The sequence below is a fragment of the Telmatherina bonti genome (assembly GCF_933228915.1).
Source record: "Telmatherina bonti genome assembly, chromosome: 15".
Lineage (NCBI taxonomy): Eukaryota > Metazoa > Chordata > Actinopteri > Atheriniformes > Telmatherinidae > Telmatherina > Telmatherina bonti.
The window spans coordinates 17,667,191-17,683,541 of record NC_136613.1 but is presented as its reverse complement, the minus strand read 5'-3'; the positions used below and the strand labels follow the sequence as shown (position 1 = coordinate 17,683,541).

The window sequence follows — 16,351 nt, the reverse complement described above, 5'->3', positions numbered from 1 at the left end:
AAGGTTTCCAGAAATATAAAGCTTATAATAGATAATATAATCTAATGTACCTATATGCAACTCAGTGCTGCACAAAAGCTCTGACTCTTGAATGAGAATCCTCTATTCTGTTTCTGTCATGTACATATTAGATGTTGGCTGCTGGTTTTGACACAAACCTGAGACTCTGTTCTTATCTGTTTGTCTTTCAGGTTAATGTGGTATCTGAAGCAGCTCTCTGGGGTAGTTGTCAGCCGCTGTGGATTCCTGAGGCCTGTCTCTATAGCAACCCATTCCTCCTCCTGAGCACTGCTGCCAACCTACCCTCTCTACCACGCGACAGTCACTCCTCTGCCCAATCGGCAGGTCTGAGCTCTGTTGGAATGGACACCGAGTCGACACACTCAGGCTACTCTTATCACTCCAGTCGCTCTGGGAGGTCAAACCGGCATGGGTACGTTTCCTCTCCAGCTTATTGTCTGCTTCTGATTGCACCATGACATGAATTTGTCTCCACTAAATCACTCACTCTATTTTACTTCACAGCCTTTGCTATAGTACTTATACTAGTTTGCTGTTTCACTTTGAGTGTGCCACATGTTGGTTATGGCCCAGTAAATGAGATGAGAGACTAAGACGGAAAACAGAACAAGCTAGAGATTGAGATGGACAGAGCTTGTGGATTAGGGTCGTCGGGAGCTGAGTGGTTCGACCCTATTTCAGTGATTGACTGAGTCTACTTTGCAACGGCAGAGTCATTTCATCCTCATCCTGTTCATTCCTGAAGCCTGTGCTTCTGAATGCTGCATCCTTCCCATCACTTTTTTCTGGTTATCATTTTTTTCGTTCGTGTTCACATAGTTTTTATAAATAGATTGTATAAATTTATCTGCCAGTAAAATCTAAAAAAAAATAATAAGCACTGAAAACTGAATAATCCGCAGCTTAAGCTGATCTCCTTTAATGTTGTACTTTTTCAAAACATCTGTTAAAAATTATTTATTGTATTGGCACAAATAAAAAAGGACTTAGATTTTAATGTTCACTTGCTTATAGTCATTGATCCATATAATCAGTTTTACTGCTGCTATTTGCACATTCAATTGTCCAAACAATTAATCCTGAAATCATCTCTGCATGGATCAATAATAGAAACAACATCTTGTGTATTTCTTTTTTTATTATTGTTTTCAGTCATGTTTATTGTAAAATATCCTTTTCCAGAGATCGAAGTCGTGAACGACACAAAGCCAGCAGCAGCAAAGACAGCAGTCGCTCTGAGAGATCTGTCGTCATCAATCCCCCTGACACGCCATCCCAAGACTCCCCAGTTCACAATGGAGAACCACTGCCTGGAGAGGCTGCACCAGCAGGAGATCATGGGGATGAGGCTCAGGTATTTATAAGTGCTTAGGTTGGAATAACTTGAAACTATGAAAATCAAAAAGGAAACTGATCAATAGTAATCACATTAGTTCACAAAAAAAATCCAGTAATCCACATGAACCCTATATTCTGACCTTGTAAACTCTGGTTCCCACACAGCTGGCTGCCCATTGCATGGCATAAAACAACAATTGTGACATGAGATCAAATAGGTCAGTGGATTAGCATCCCTTTTGTAGGCGTGGATGGATTTATTCAGACAGTGCTGCGTTACAGTGTGTGTGCAGTTGTGTGAGATTGAGTCTAACTGTCATGCCTGGCTCTGACAGTGAATCAGAATAGACAGTCATTATATAAAGCTGATTTTTTTTTTTTTTTTTTTTATCTCTAAAAAGCAAACAGGTTTTATAGTACATGGAAAATGTGTAGATGAGCAGTCAGCACATCAAGGATTGGAGATGCTGTGGAAAACAGTGATAACTGTATGAAAAAATAGTTCAATATTTCATGTTTGTTTGCAGACACTCATACAAGACAAATAAGGCCACTTTCATACCTGTGTGTGAAGTTATACTTTGCTGTTTGCCAGCTTAGCTTCTCTCAAATAGCTGGAAATGTTTAGATAGTGTCTCTTCTCCTGATTAGTGACTTCCTTTCTTCTGTTGTTATCAGCTTGCCAGGGAAGATACAACAGCAATGTTACTGTTTTTACATGTTAGTCTACGAGTGCTTCCCAAAATGTCTGTGTATTCTACACTGAAAGAAGAAAAATTAGCCACTAAAGGTGGAAGAGAGACCTTCTCTTCCTTTTTAAACTCAAGTTATTACTTTTCATAGGTATGGTGCCTTGGGGCAGTCTTCACAGTGTTTTTGACCTACTTGAAATCTATTTTAACAAAGAACATTTTCTCAGCTTTTATGCACTGAGGAAGTTGTGGAAAACGTATGTGTTGCACAAGCTGCTAATAAAATGTACTTTCCCAAACTAATAAAATGTTTTAATGTAATTAGGAGATGACTTTCTGGCATGTTTTAGAGGTCTGGCCTATTTCGCCATAATTCTGCTCTGCATCTCCTCCTGGCGGGAACGTAACATTCCACACATTCCCCTCTGGCATGTGATTGTCAGCATGTAGCTTCCATCCATTGTCAGCAGTGTAAGGTAATCTGCCATTGTACTACATTTGCCCTCCAGCAAAATGTGTCCACGGCAACACTGTCATTACCATCTCCCTGCCATCACCAAAGTCCTCGCCCGCTTGTGCTTTCTGGAGCGGTTCACATGGGCTGGCAGAGCCACTGTAACACTAACTGGTCTCCAGTGCAGGGAGATAGTCTCCCAGACTGAGATTAGCCTTAGATTCCTGCCAAATGCCACTTTGGGGAAAACCGATATGAATAATCTTCTATGTTTACATGCATGACATAAGGATATGGCCTTAGAGTGCAAGCTTTGTGTTTGTGTGTGTTTGCATGTGTGTGAGTCATACAGAGAGTCTATTACTGAGACTGTCCATGATGCTTTGTGAGAGACTTTGTGCCAGGAGGGAACAGCTTTGGTTTCCCTCATGTTCCAGCAACACCAACGCATATGTTACTCTTGCCTTTGGATTTCACCACATGCTTTTTTAGTTCCTTTCTTACACAGAAATACAGACACAACTTCTTCTAACCAAGAGCAGTTTGTAAGTTGAGAAAAAAAAACCCACCACAGTAAAAAATAAATAAATAAATAAATAGCCAACAGTTAATTAAGGGAAAGCTTCAGGAACTGGAAGCATTTTGACCTCACAGCTCTAAGAATTCATTTTAGCGTGCCTCCTTACATGGTTTACACCCTCTCTATGGCTCTAAAGCTCTGTCAAACACAAATAAACCAACATGTAAATGTAATTTAACTTCCATCCAGGCCAACAGGCCTAAGCCACTGTGCTGTGCAATTGGCAGATTGTTTTTGTATGTGTGTGTGTGTGTTGTGGTGCTATGTGGTGGTGGAACAGGCTCAAGCATAATCCATATTCAGCCTCTGCCAGATGAAAAGACTGCCAAGCGAGCAGCCGGCAGTCATGCCATTCACTGTTTCTTCCTGTCTTTCTCACTTTTGCTTTCTGCGGATTTCATTGTGTAGAGTTCACGTCAGACTAACTAGTCCCTAGGATTAGTTTTGGCTGGTTTTAACAGCATCATAGGTCAGTCAGTGGGGCACTGTTTTTCTTAAATATGTCTGACATTTAGATAAAAGCTTATTGTCTTAGATGTCTTGCCACAGTGATTATTTAGCAGAATAATATTATAAACACCAAAAGGGAGCTGAAGAGTTCATACATCCAAGTTTCAATATAAAGCACAACCAAAATGTGAAATATCATTTAAATTGTCAAGTGAGGAGGTGGCAGCACTTATGTTTTTGTCAGCATTTATCTGTCTGTCCATCCGTATGTTTGTTTGTTTTCAACTTTACATAAAAACGACCGGACAAATTTTAATGGGTTTTGGTCTGATTTAGAAGCCATTAAATTTTGGGAGTGACTCATGTAACTCCAAAATAAATGGTGAGGGTGCTTGGCCAAAAAATACAGGGGAAGTCCCTAACAGGTTTTACAAGATATCAAAGATAGATCTGCATCCTAGCAAATTTCTGAATACTGTGATCCAGAACAGGAAAAATTAGGGAGTCTTTGAATTTTTTGTCACTGCAAGAAAACAAATTAAGATATAAACATGCAATAAACACAAAAATATGGCCAAAATACTGTGGATTTATTATGATTGTATCTAAATATAATAGTTTATGAAATGAATTTAGGACACAAAGTGGAAATCACAATATGGGTGGAAATGAGTAGCTTTGGGTAGTTCTGCATTCTCCAAGTGCTTTTCTAGTTACAAAAATGTCATTTATATTATTTGTAAGAAATAAAAGCCCCACAGTATGAATTTATGGATTGGATTATTCTTCCATAAGGCTTACTGTCTGTTACAAACATTGACTGATTTATTTTCTTATTGCCAGCAGATATTTTTTATTTTTCCTACTGCACTTTGCTTTTTCTTTAAAATACCTCAAAAATATTTTGTTGTATCGAGATCGGGTGTCATCCTTGGTCAGGTCACCATTTTTACAATTTGTGCCCTAGATTTTATTTTAAAATAAAAAACAAGAGATCACACTCAAAAACACCTTTCTGGCATTTGTCATTCTGTGTTTATTGAATATCCACAGGCAATAAAACCTATGATGCCTCTAATGTGTTCCTGGTGTGTGAATGCATGTGGCAGTAAAAAGCACTGTGAACAGTGTATATTTTACAAAGTGTTGTATATTTACTGCATGTGTGTGTGTTAATGGTCAACAAGACGAGACTGTTATATACCAACATGTTTTACATCCATGTAGCATTACACATTTGTGTTCTTCACTGTTACAACTAAAACATTCATTCTGAGCTGAATTTCCTACCTGACTGAAACACGCTCTTTGTATTCATCAGGTTTTGTGTCACGTTTACCTGCAAATTTTATCCTGCAGCTACAGTATGTGCCAAAGAGCAATGAATAGTTTTTCTTTGACAATATTAATGCAGTGTCTTTCACATGGTTCACATTGTCATAGACTTCTAATCACAGCCAGTGGACCAAGTCTGCCTGCCTGTCTGCCTGTCTTCCAGGGCTGCAATTGGTATGCATTTTCTGAGGTGTAATTTTATAATAAATGAGCACTGTGGCTCTCACTGGTAGTATTATTGCTCCTTCAATGCCCTCTGATTACTGCTCTATGTGCTGGCTGAAATCTTTTGTTGCTTGCGGATCTGTAGCTTCTTTCTCCCTTATGAAGCATCATAATGAGTTTTCCATGTGGATCCATGACAGACATTGAGATAAATACAGTCTTTAGAGTCAAAACTAAATCACAGATCATTTTATGAATTTATTTTACGCTGTTAGGTTAAATAACAGCTTTAGTCTGTTTTTCTCCAGGCGTTAACTCAATGATCACAGGTATCGTTCGTTCTTATTGCAAAGCCTTTTTATTTGGAGGCCTGCGCTTTCAGTATAGACTTCCTAAAATAGTTTTGCAGTTAAAATGAAAAATGCTGCTAATCAATTACATCACAGAAGTTGTAATAGAGTAATGGTAAGAGTAATCATAAATATTATGTTCTCATTTTGGTCATAAACTGTTCTTTATCAAATAAAATATATGCTGTTATTGAACTTGAACACATCTTTTCAAATTATTTGCATTTGGAACTTTTTTCTCTGTTTTATCAGGAACAAACCTACAATATGTGTATGATTTTTTTTTTAACCTTTAGGCAGGTACTTGAGATCAAATAATCTGTACATGGTAGCAGTAACACAAACAAGAAAGTGGGTCCACAGGATTACAGCTCATAAATACAACCCTCTCTTTCTCCAATAATTTCAAGCAATCGTTATAAGGCTGTGTTTTTTACTGCCTGCAAAAATCATAATAATTATGATATTCATCATTTATTTTGGTGAGAAAACATCAGCTGATGTGAAGAGAAAATGTAGAAGTGTGAGAAGGTGAAAATGCTAGGGCAACGCTGTGTTGTTTTTTTGTGTTGCTGCTCTGCTCTGCCAGTGAAGTGTGGAATGATGTTAGCTGTTCACAGATCCTGTTATCACGTTAGTGTCCTGACAAGTGGGGGTTGGTTTAAGAAAAAAAAAAAGAGAAGTAGTGGAGATATGTGAGCTGAATAGAAATGAGATTGGACACTAAATGGAGCAGACGTTACCCCGACTGAACCTGGCCAACCTCTCATTTCACTCATTAGTTTTGTAGACACGTGAAAGATTAAATACCTCTGAACTCCTCATCACATCCACCTTTCTCTCTCTCTCTCTCTCTCTCTCTCTCTCTCTCTCTCTGTCTCTCTCTCTCTCTCTCTTCCCGTCTGCTGCTGTATTTCTTCTTAGCCATTGCCATCCCCCTCCCTGACTTGTCTCTTTTTTTCCTGCTCATTCATCTTCTGGCTCCCGTTGCTATCCCCTCCTCCAGCAAGGCAAGTTAATTGGCTGCTAACTACACTCAAGGACAAAAAGTGGATTCATGGGGTATATTCCTGCCACATCGTTGTCCTATTTCAACAACAGAAAGCTCACTAGATCCCTAAATATTAATCTTAACCTCTTGATAGCGTGTAAAGAGCCAACAAACAGTGATGCACACACTCTAGACAAGTGAACAGTAATGAGACCTTCTGTTGTCTGGCTTTCCAGCGGCTTTGTAGCAGCACAGGGGCTCTTCATTCTGTTTGACGTGCTTATAGGTGTATTTGTGCACACGTATGTGAAGGTATAAGGTTCAGCTTGTCATTTTTCCAGCCTCTCTGCAGCTGATGCTCCTGTGATTAGTTGTAGTTGGCACAACACAGTGACACTCTTGGGAACTATGAATGGCTAATTAGCTACACAAATTAGTGACAGACACGCGAAAAAATGAAGGATTCCTTAGAGCAGACTTCTGACATTCTTCCTGTGTTTCTTTGTTGAGAATATTTATGCATTAAATGACCGTGACTGTTTGGAAGCTGGAGGAAAAAAAGACAATAATTTGCAATGATGGGCATGGAAAGCTTTTGTTGTGATTCAGAGTGTGTGTGTGAATACCTTCATGTTTCTTCACGTTGCTGTGTGTTTTCCCTTTCAGTTTGAACCTAACTGCACATCCTACCCTGCCATCCCACATTACTTCAGCTGGATTTTAAAGGTTTGCCATAATGAGGCAAAACAAAAGAAAATCAGACATCTTTAAATAGCATGAAGGATGTGCCACATGCATAGCGCATAAAATCTGTGGTGCTACTGTGGCTAAGCAGGATAAAAGTAAGTAGACTTAAATCAAAAAGATTTTTTTTTAACCTGGCAGTTTCTCGTTGATTTTACTGGGTTTTTTTTTATCCCCTTAAAGAGATTTGGCTTAAGGTGGTTCTCCATCAATCTTTTTACTCCCTGTTTAGGATCAAACGGTGCTACATTTATTTTTTCTGAATTAGCATTTAGTTCACAGTCACTTAGTTTGATTTCCATGTTAGAAATGGTACGTCTAACTGTTACTCTCTATTTGTCTCAGCTCTGAGCAAACACACATACGTTGAAAGAGTGAACATGACTGTTGTAGTGCAGTGGGGCCTATAGTAAAAAACCTTTACCTTAATGGCAATTTTATCAGAAAGAAATCAGCAAAACAAAACAAGAAAAAAATTGTATTAGCATTTTTGTAACTAATGCAGGTATCATCAGGTATTAATATACAGAAAATGCAAAAAGTTCATGCTACACATATCACATCATGACTATAGGACATTTAAGTAGAATAATATGATCACAGTTCTTTAATTTCAGATTATTTATAGAAGCGAAAACTATCAAGCCAGAAGGCGAAGCTCTCCATTTACCGATTACGTTCCTACCCTCACCTATGGTCATGAGCTGTGGGTCGTGACTGAAAGAACAAGATCTCGTATGCAGGGGGCTGAAATGAGTTTCCTCCACAGGGTGGCCGGGCTCTCCCTTAGAGATAGGGTGAGGAGCTCGGTCATCCGGGAGGGGTCAGAGTAGAGCCGCTGCTCCTCCGCATCGAGAGGAACCAGTTGAGGTGGCTCGGGCAACTGGTCAGGATGCCTCCTGGACGCCTCCCTGGTGAGGTGTTCCAGGCACGTCCCTCTGGGAGGAGATCCAGGACACGCTGGAGGGATTATATCTCTCGGCTGGCTTGGGAACGCCTCGGGATTCCTTCCGTAGAGTTGGCAAATGTGGCTGGGGAGAGGGAAGTCTGGGCTTCCCTGCTTAGGCTGCTGCCCCCGAGACCCGACCCTGGATGAGCGGCAGAAGATGGATGGATGGATGGAAAACTATCAACAGCAATACTAAAACATAAAAATGTCAGCGTCTCAATGACTTGTCATGTGTTAGGTGTCGTCTTGGTCTAATGATGTCTGAATTTCATCAGGATGATGAAGAGGACTGTGACAAGCAGTAACTGGATCAAAATACTTAATGGTTCATTCATGGTTCTGATACTTCTTTTGTTCACTTGTGTTAGATCCATACACCATGTTAAAAGCAGAAACATTAAGCACACATAGTAGACTGAACAGGCCAACATACACAATCTTGTCCTTCCAAATGTGTATAATTGCCTTACAACACCTGTTTTTCACCCATTCTTCCCATTTCTCCTTTCAGGATGATAACTGGGGAGAAACCACCACAGCTGTGACAGGCACGTCAGAGCTGAGTATTTCCCAGGAGGAAGTTGTTGGCCTGGGAAAGGAAATACAGGACCGAACCCATAATTTCCGTCGGTATCTTCCCCTGGCTGTGGGCATTTGTATGGGGCTGCTGGTTCTGGCAACACCGCTGGTCTTCCTGCTTCTTCCGGCAGTAATGTGGCCCGACAGATTACAGGCTTGTGGTGCAGCTTGTGAGGGCCTCTTCCTCTCCATCTCCTTCAAGCTCCTCATTCTCCTGGTTGCTATTTGGGCTTTGTTTCTGAGGCCAGGCCGAGCCTGCCTGCCAAGGGTATGTGTGTATCGTGCCTTCCTCATCACGCTCACACTCCTCCTCACCATGTCCTATTGGCTCTTCTATGGAGTTCGGATCCTTGATGCCCAGGTGAGTTTGTTGATATGCTAGATATTTACCTTTTTTGTTGTTTTTGTTCTGGTTTTAAATTAAATAAAAATAAACAAACTCCCCAAAAGGCAATTCAAATAAAATATTTTTTCTGAAATTAGTAGCTTCAATAAAGCTAAAGAAAAATTCAATATGTTTATCATGAACTTCCTCATTTAGAAAGATTTTACAGTCTTTTTTTAATTAAAGGTGTTTGTTTTTGTTTTTTTTCTCCTGATCTGATATCATAAGAGTCCGTACTAATTACTACTAATAAACAACATTTTGATATTTTCACAGTGGCTGCAATTATATGTGTTATATGTGTAAACTCAAGAGCAAGAAAAAACACAAAAAAAGGTTGTTTTGTTTTTTCCCAAGATAGACTTAATCATTATGTGATAAAAGTAACAAAAGCAGAAGCTTTTATTTATATACATATGGCTCAAATGATATGCAAAATGTTTGTGTTTGTGTTAATATCTGCTAACTTGACAGTCTCAGCCTGTCAGTGTCAAAACAAATATTTTTATCTTGATACTGACTATGACATCATTGGATTACACATCAATAGATGATTATAGATGAGCACTTCTGCTCAATGCTTTACTCATAAAGACCCAGACCATAAAAAAATGATAAGATAATATTTCATTATTGGAATATGAGATTTTATTTGCCCTTTTCACAAAATGTGAAATCTGTGATAGGTCAGATTTTTGAAGATTAAACTTCTGCTTTCTGGTGTCAAATAAGGGGCAGAAGACAAAAATCAGATTGTGTTCCACAGGATTTTCAGCAAAGCCATAAAGTGATGTCAAATGTGTCAGGAACTGTTTACATCATATATGTCATGCTGGGTTCTTAAGGGGTTAAAAATCTTTTTACTTTTAATCACATTTTTTAAAGCAAGGATAGAAGTGAATGGGTTTGAAAGTTGTATATAATTTATATTTAATGGAACCTGTGGTCTGAGCAGGATGAGGATTACCATGGTATCGTCCAGTTTGCCGTGTCCCTCGTGGATTCCCAGCTGTTTGTTCACTACCTCGCTGTGGTGTTGCTGGAGCTCCGCCATCTTCATCCCTGCTACAGCGTGTGTGTCATCCGCTCCACTGACGGAGAGACGCGTCACTACAACGTAGGACAGCTCAGGTACGGATGCAGATATACAGCTGTAATAACAAGGTTGATGTTTCTGTGGAAAAAAACAAGACCTCCACCATGTCACATGTGAAAATGACCTTTCTGTGCAGCACAAACTGACACACTGGCTTCGCACCACACTCTCTTTGTTGAAGAATGTGTGTAATTAGAGGGTGATGTCTGCGGGGAAATCTGGAACAGGTCATTTTGGAGGAAGGATTAGAAAGTGCAAGACAAAGACATTCATCTTACTGCCTTGCTTTGTCTCTGTTTTTGTAAATCTCCTTATAAAGAGGGAGTGAGCACTTACAGGCAAGAAAGAATGAGGTTACACACGTAGTAGCTGCATCAGCTTAAGCTCGTCCAACTTCATTTGCTGTTAATTGTTTCACAATGTCTTGTTTTAGGTTATGTTTTTATCCCAATTTTTGTCCTAATGTTTTTGGATTATCATCTTCTGTGTCTGTTAACTTGACTTCCTGTTTTCATTCCGATTAGTTTTGCGTCCTGCTCTTCCTTTGCACCATCTTCCAATTACTGATTTATATGTCAAACTGACAATTGGCTGTCAGAAACATCTAAAACATATGAAAGTCAGAATGTATCTCGTGTTTTCAATGTATTGTGCGCAATCTCCACTCTCAGATCCTGTCGACATTATTTTCATCTATTCAGCACGTTGAAGTGACATCAAGCCTGTTTAGATAGAAAGCAGTGATTTTATCCTCCAAGTTTATTTTCTTCCTATTTTTTGCCTTTTCTTATTTTCTTACACAGCGATGCAGCCTTGCCGTTGCCATTCCCACGACAAAGTTCTCACTAGCCCTACCCTCAGATTACACAAAAATTTTACAGTAAACAAAATGTATGGAGTTACAATAAAACAAGCATTGTTTTGTTTATTTCTTTCTTTTGTTTCCTTATCTACACTGTATTTTAGTTACTTTTGTTGAATGATGTTAGCAGACCACCGCACATTTCTGGAGTAGAGTTATGTCCCCTTGTGTAGGCATGGAAAGTGCATCTTGGCTGGCTCTAAGATGTGGTCGTTGCAGTGTATTTAAATATAATTTTTTCTCAAAAGTTGGGACTTGAAAGAGACAAAAAAAGATCGTGTAAAAAAACAAACAACAAAACAGACACAAAATTTTTAGAATCTAGGCATAATTGGTTGTCTTTCACCGCAATAAGTAAGTTGTAATATAAACTGAACTTCTTTCTCTTTTTTTTTCTCACACAGCATTCAAAGGGCTGCTTTGTCCATTTTGGAGTATTACTACAGAGACTTTCCACTTCACAACCCTGCCCTTCTCTCTGCCTCTAAGCACCGAGCTGCCAAACACCTGGCTGGGTTAAAGGTCTACAACGTAGATGGTCAGTCGCCTCATATGTCCCAGTAATTTCCTCCTGTGCTAATAACACTTCTGCTAATCTCCCTCCTTTTTTTTTTTTTTACCACTGGGTTGAAATGTTTAACTGTTCTCCTGTTTTTTTTTCCTGCTGTACTTTTCCTCTTCATTCTCCTGAGCAGCTTTTAAAAATAAACTGAGAACATACATTTTAAACAGTAAGTGCAGCTGAAAGTCCTCACTATCACGCTACTCAGCACTGTAGCACAGGAAGCAGCTTATTTCATGGTTCAACTCCCTGAATTTTTACTGCACCCTGAAGCTCCATCTACAATATAACGTATATATTGCATCTCCTACAAGGCATGCTTCAACTGCAATGCCACAGTTGTCTTGATATATTACCTCCTTGCACTCACATGCACGCATCCTGTAAAGCCACGTTGCACTCTTTCCTGCAGTTAAAAGGATCTTCCACTCATCGCCCATTAATCCCCCTCCCGCTGCTGAGCATATATGGCAGGGATGCAGTATGGGATATGTTGTCTTACTGCTGTCCTCATTGCACTTTATATCCACCCCACCCCCTTCCATTCCCTATCACAGTGCAATGGAAAGGCCTCTAGGGGGCCTCAGAATTTCAAGCCTTAAATAATTCATCAGAGTAGCGCTCATTTCTCACATTCTCCCACATCTCTCCTTCCTCCTGCTCAGTCGTTCTCCAGCTCTGCCTGCTCTGTCCTTTATTTCTTCCTTGTCAACCCCCACTCCAGTTTCTGTCTTCCCTATTCATCCATCCACAGTCATTATAGCTTATTATAGCATGAATGTAGGCCAGGAGGGAAAGGAAGCTGATATTTACTTGTTTTTTTGTCATATTTCTCATGCAGTTTTTGCCACACACAGACATGAATTTTCATCCATACCTCATCACTGCATTTGGAGTCTGTTTTTCACCTGCACATTCTCATTAACACACATATGTAGATCAGGTTATTAATGATTTATATCCTTACCTGACCTGGAGCATTACCTCTATCACCTACCCCCAAAACTTTCCTGCTCCTCAAGAATATGTACAAAATCCCCTCACCCAGAAAACCTCGCAATTCTAACTACTAAAACCGCAGAAGCTCCATTAGCTTCACAGGTTTGTCACACAAACCGGTAAATTCACACACCAGATGAACAATTACCATGTGTAAAATATGGATTATTCATTGAAGCAGCATCCTGTAAGGAGGTTTCTGTTGTGTTATTGGAAATGTGAAGATTTTAGTGGAAATGACTTATTTTACACGTTATCATTTAAAAGTTGGGAGAATTTCTCAGAAAAGTAGCAAAGATTAATACACATAATCATTTTTTTTTTCCTCATATTTCATGAGCATGATAAAAATCTAAAAACCGAGTGATCTCTATTGTTAGAATCATCAGATTTCTTTTTTTTTTTTTCAGTGAGTTTCTGTTAAGCCCATTCGTCAGTGGTGGGAGAGCCACAGACCAGGAGCTGCTCTCTCCAGTTTAAACTGATATAATCAGTTTTACCATGTCTTCTCTTTCTGCTGCAGCTCCAGGAAGCACAGCAGCAGCTCAGCCCAGCAATGGAAATCAGTCACGGTCTATGGTTACACCTACTGGCAAACGCAAAGACAATGCACACAATGAGTTGTACTATGAAGAAGCTGACTACGAGAGAAGAGTCCGCAAACGTAGAGCCAGGTGAATAAAATATCTTTGTATTAAAACCTGCATTCACAAGTACTCAATAGGAATGCAAAAAGGTCAGATTCAGGTAATGTCCACTGCTGTTGCCTTCGTGTAAATCTAGCGACTGTTTTAAATAGCAATTAAATCTAAATATGTTGCCACTCAAACCTATTTACATCTAAATTTACGTATTTACGTCTGACCTCTGCATCCACATACATTTCAGAATAATCACAACCTATGCCGTTATTTCCAAAAAGGTGCTCTCACTGGGCAGCTCCATACAGTTTATTAAAGACATTTCTTTTTTTCTTTTTTTTTTTTTAATATGTCCTGTCCAGCATCTTGACAGCAGAATGTTGTTTTGTGCTAAACAGATTTAATCTACCAAGAGGAGCCCATGGATGTGAGGCTTCCCCTGATTCTTAAGCTTTATTCTTTATTTCATTATTTATATCATAAATCTGTTATTTCAGCTCGTAACAGCTGGAGGAAAAGAAGCCATAGAGGGAGAGGATGAGGGAAAAAAAGAATGAAGAAAAGAGAGAAATGATGGAGAGAAAAAACACGAAAAGGAAAAACTGAACAAAAACTGAACAACATATTAAAGACATTTCCAAATCCAATGTACAGATCAGAGATGAAGTTGGAACTTCTTTTAAAGCCACAAATTAACCTTTTTAATTGCATTTAAACTGATAGGTTAACCTGTCCTCTTCCCAGAACTTCATGTATGACCACTGCTTGTAAAGTTTTATCTCCACATCTGGTATACTCTGTACTTTGTCACGGTCAGTTGTACTCTTTTCCTGGCCAGAAATTTGCCCTTGAGTGTATTCTCCCTCATTTTCTTATTTTCTTTCTTGACACCTTGATGAATGATTTTTCAATAAATTGGTCAGTTTACAGTCCACATGTGAATTTTTACATTTCAAAATTAATTGAGAACAGTCACAAGTGAGCTTGTTAACCATCCTCGTAATGGTCATTTAGTGTTTTCAAAGACAATCTATTTTAACATCTGTCAGTGATGCTGTAAATCGCTGAATGGAAATAACTTTCTAAGCACATTTATCCCTTGGTGTCTGTTAAATGTTAATTTCCCCTTGCTGGACAAATAAAGTTGTTTAAATGTTAAGTAAAACCGAACAAATTTTTATCCTTTTTTTAAATCCATATTTATAGACATCCATGGCACATGTTAATGAATTAGAACACTGTTGCAGCTGGTTGTTTAGTGTTAGCTAAGAAAATGTTAGACAAACTTTAAATTTATGTCAGCTGCTCTAAGTAGCTTTGGATAAAAAGTTTCAAATGTTAAATTAAACTATTAACTCACAACTCAACAATACATTGCTTTAAAATCATTACCAACTCTTAGTTCATAGCTTTAGCTACGCTAGCTACCTCAACGTCATTTAGCAAACAGTTTTATAGAATTAACAGTTTATTATTTTAACAAGACACATCTTTGTCAATCATTTATTGACTTTTTGACCATGACAGTCAATTTTATTTTAATCAGTCTACATTTGAGCTGCATAGCTTCTTATCAGATGATATCTGCAGATGTAACCTACTGGTAACTATGGGTATGTGTGTTACATTTGGCAGGTTGGTTGTTGCTGTGGAGGAGGCCTTTACACATGTCCGCCGCATGAAGAAAGAGGATGAAAACGCAACACCATCTGACATTATGGATGTGCGGGAGGCAGCTTTGGCCATATTTCCCTCAATGGCTCGTGCGCTACAGAAGTATCTCCGCACCACCAGGAGACAGCATTGCCACAGCATGGAGAGCATCCAGAAGCACCTCGCTTTCTGCCTCGTCAATAACATGAGCCCTAAGGTCAGTGTAGCTTAAAATGTCTGTTTTCATACTGGAAATTTTCATTGGAACAGATTCATTGTTTAACTTTGAAGTCAATGAATTCAGTGTTTATCCAACTTGGGCTTAAAGTTGTCTAAAAGTTATTTACGGTGTCTGAATTTCCACAACTAGAGACATCACATCACACCTGTAAAATCCAAAAGGACAAAAGTTTACTCTACAGAGAACAGATCAAGCACACGTAATGACTACAGAAGGAAAACTTAAAAACAGGGAGCAGTCAGACTGGAACTGAACTGTGCAGATAAGGGCGATCCATATAACAAAAACCAGGAACAAGCTGAGGTCACAGAGTTAAGCAAAACACAAGGATGAAAGACCGGAAAGCAAATCACAAAGGAACTTTAACAAATGGAGAAAGAAGTACAGTAGCGTGCACATGAACCAAACAATAACATCAAACTGGCTATATGAATGTCTACACTTTACATCGTTTATTTTTTATGCTTTGGTCTTTATTAACATTGGAAGTGTTGACAGCATTATAAATTGGATGGTTACACTGAATTATTGCATGCAATAGCCATGGATGACCTGTGCTGTTAGTCATGCAGGATTCCACTAACATTGTCTTTTTCTGTGTGCAGGCCTTTCTTGAGGCCTACCTAGCACCTGGTCCAACCCTGCAGTATGGCCCAGAGCGCTGGATGGCAGATCAGTGGACTTTGGTCTGTGAGGCTTCTGTCACCAGTGGTATTAAGGAGGGGACTGAGTTCCTGTTGAGGTGTCTTGATTTTAGCTTAGCAGTCACTGTCAAGGGCATCCCTTACATTCGTTTGACAGAAGAGTACATCGACCCCAAGTCCCACAAGTTTTTACTGCTGCTCCAATCAGAAACCTCAGTTTAACAGTGAAGACGGTCAACCAGCGCTGCCGCTGTGGACGTACAGAACTTTCACAGTCACCCAACTGAATTTTTCAAGAATAATCTTTTGTACTGTTTTTGTACTTATCATGCAGAGCATCTTTGTCTTTGTCATGGAAGACTTGAAAGGTGATAAATAGCAGAAAAAAGGAGGAATAGGCCTGAATTAATGGACATTTGCAGGACACAGTTTAGTATCTCCTCTATGCACTACAGATGACCCTCACATATACACCCATTGTCTGCATGTGTCAGTGTGTGCCTGTGTAGGAAAGTCTGGGTATTGGGAAGAGTTTTAAGATTTAAGATGCAAAAAAATGTGTGCTCATAGTTTTCCACTGAGGTGTACACTGGGGTCTGTCTTGGCTGATTACACATAAA

At 39.2% G+C, this 16,351-nt stretch overlaps 1 protein-coding gene across 1 annotated transcript; it reads left to right on the top strand.

Annotated features, from left to right (window-relative positions):
• Nucleotides 1-362: 362 nt before the first annotated feature.
• On the top strand, nt 363-15,953 carry LOC306766652 (vang-like protein 1; the record flags this gene model as incomplete). Its single annotated transcript, XM_079254459.1, has 9 exons — nt 363-433; nt 1,204-1,375; nt 8,581-9,009; nt 9,989-10,164; nt 11,396-11,529; nt 11,687-11,722; nt 13,076-13,226; nt 14,829-15,063; nt 15,693-15,953. The coding sequence occupies 9 exons, from the start codon at nt 363-365 to the stop codon at nt 15,951-15,953; spliced, it is 1,665 nt and encodes a 554-aa protein (XP_079110585.1).
• Nucleotides 15,954-16,351: the final 398 nt, after the last annotated feature.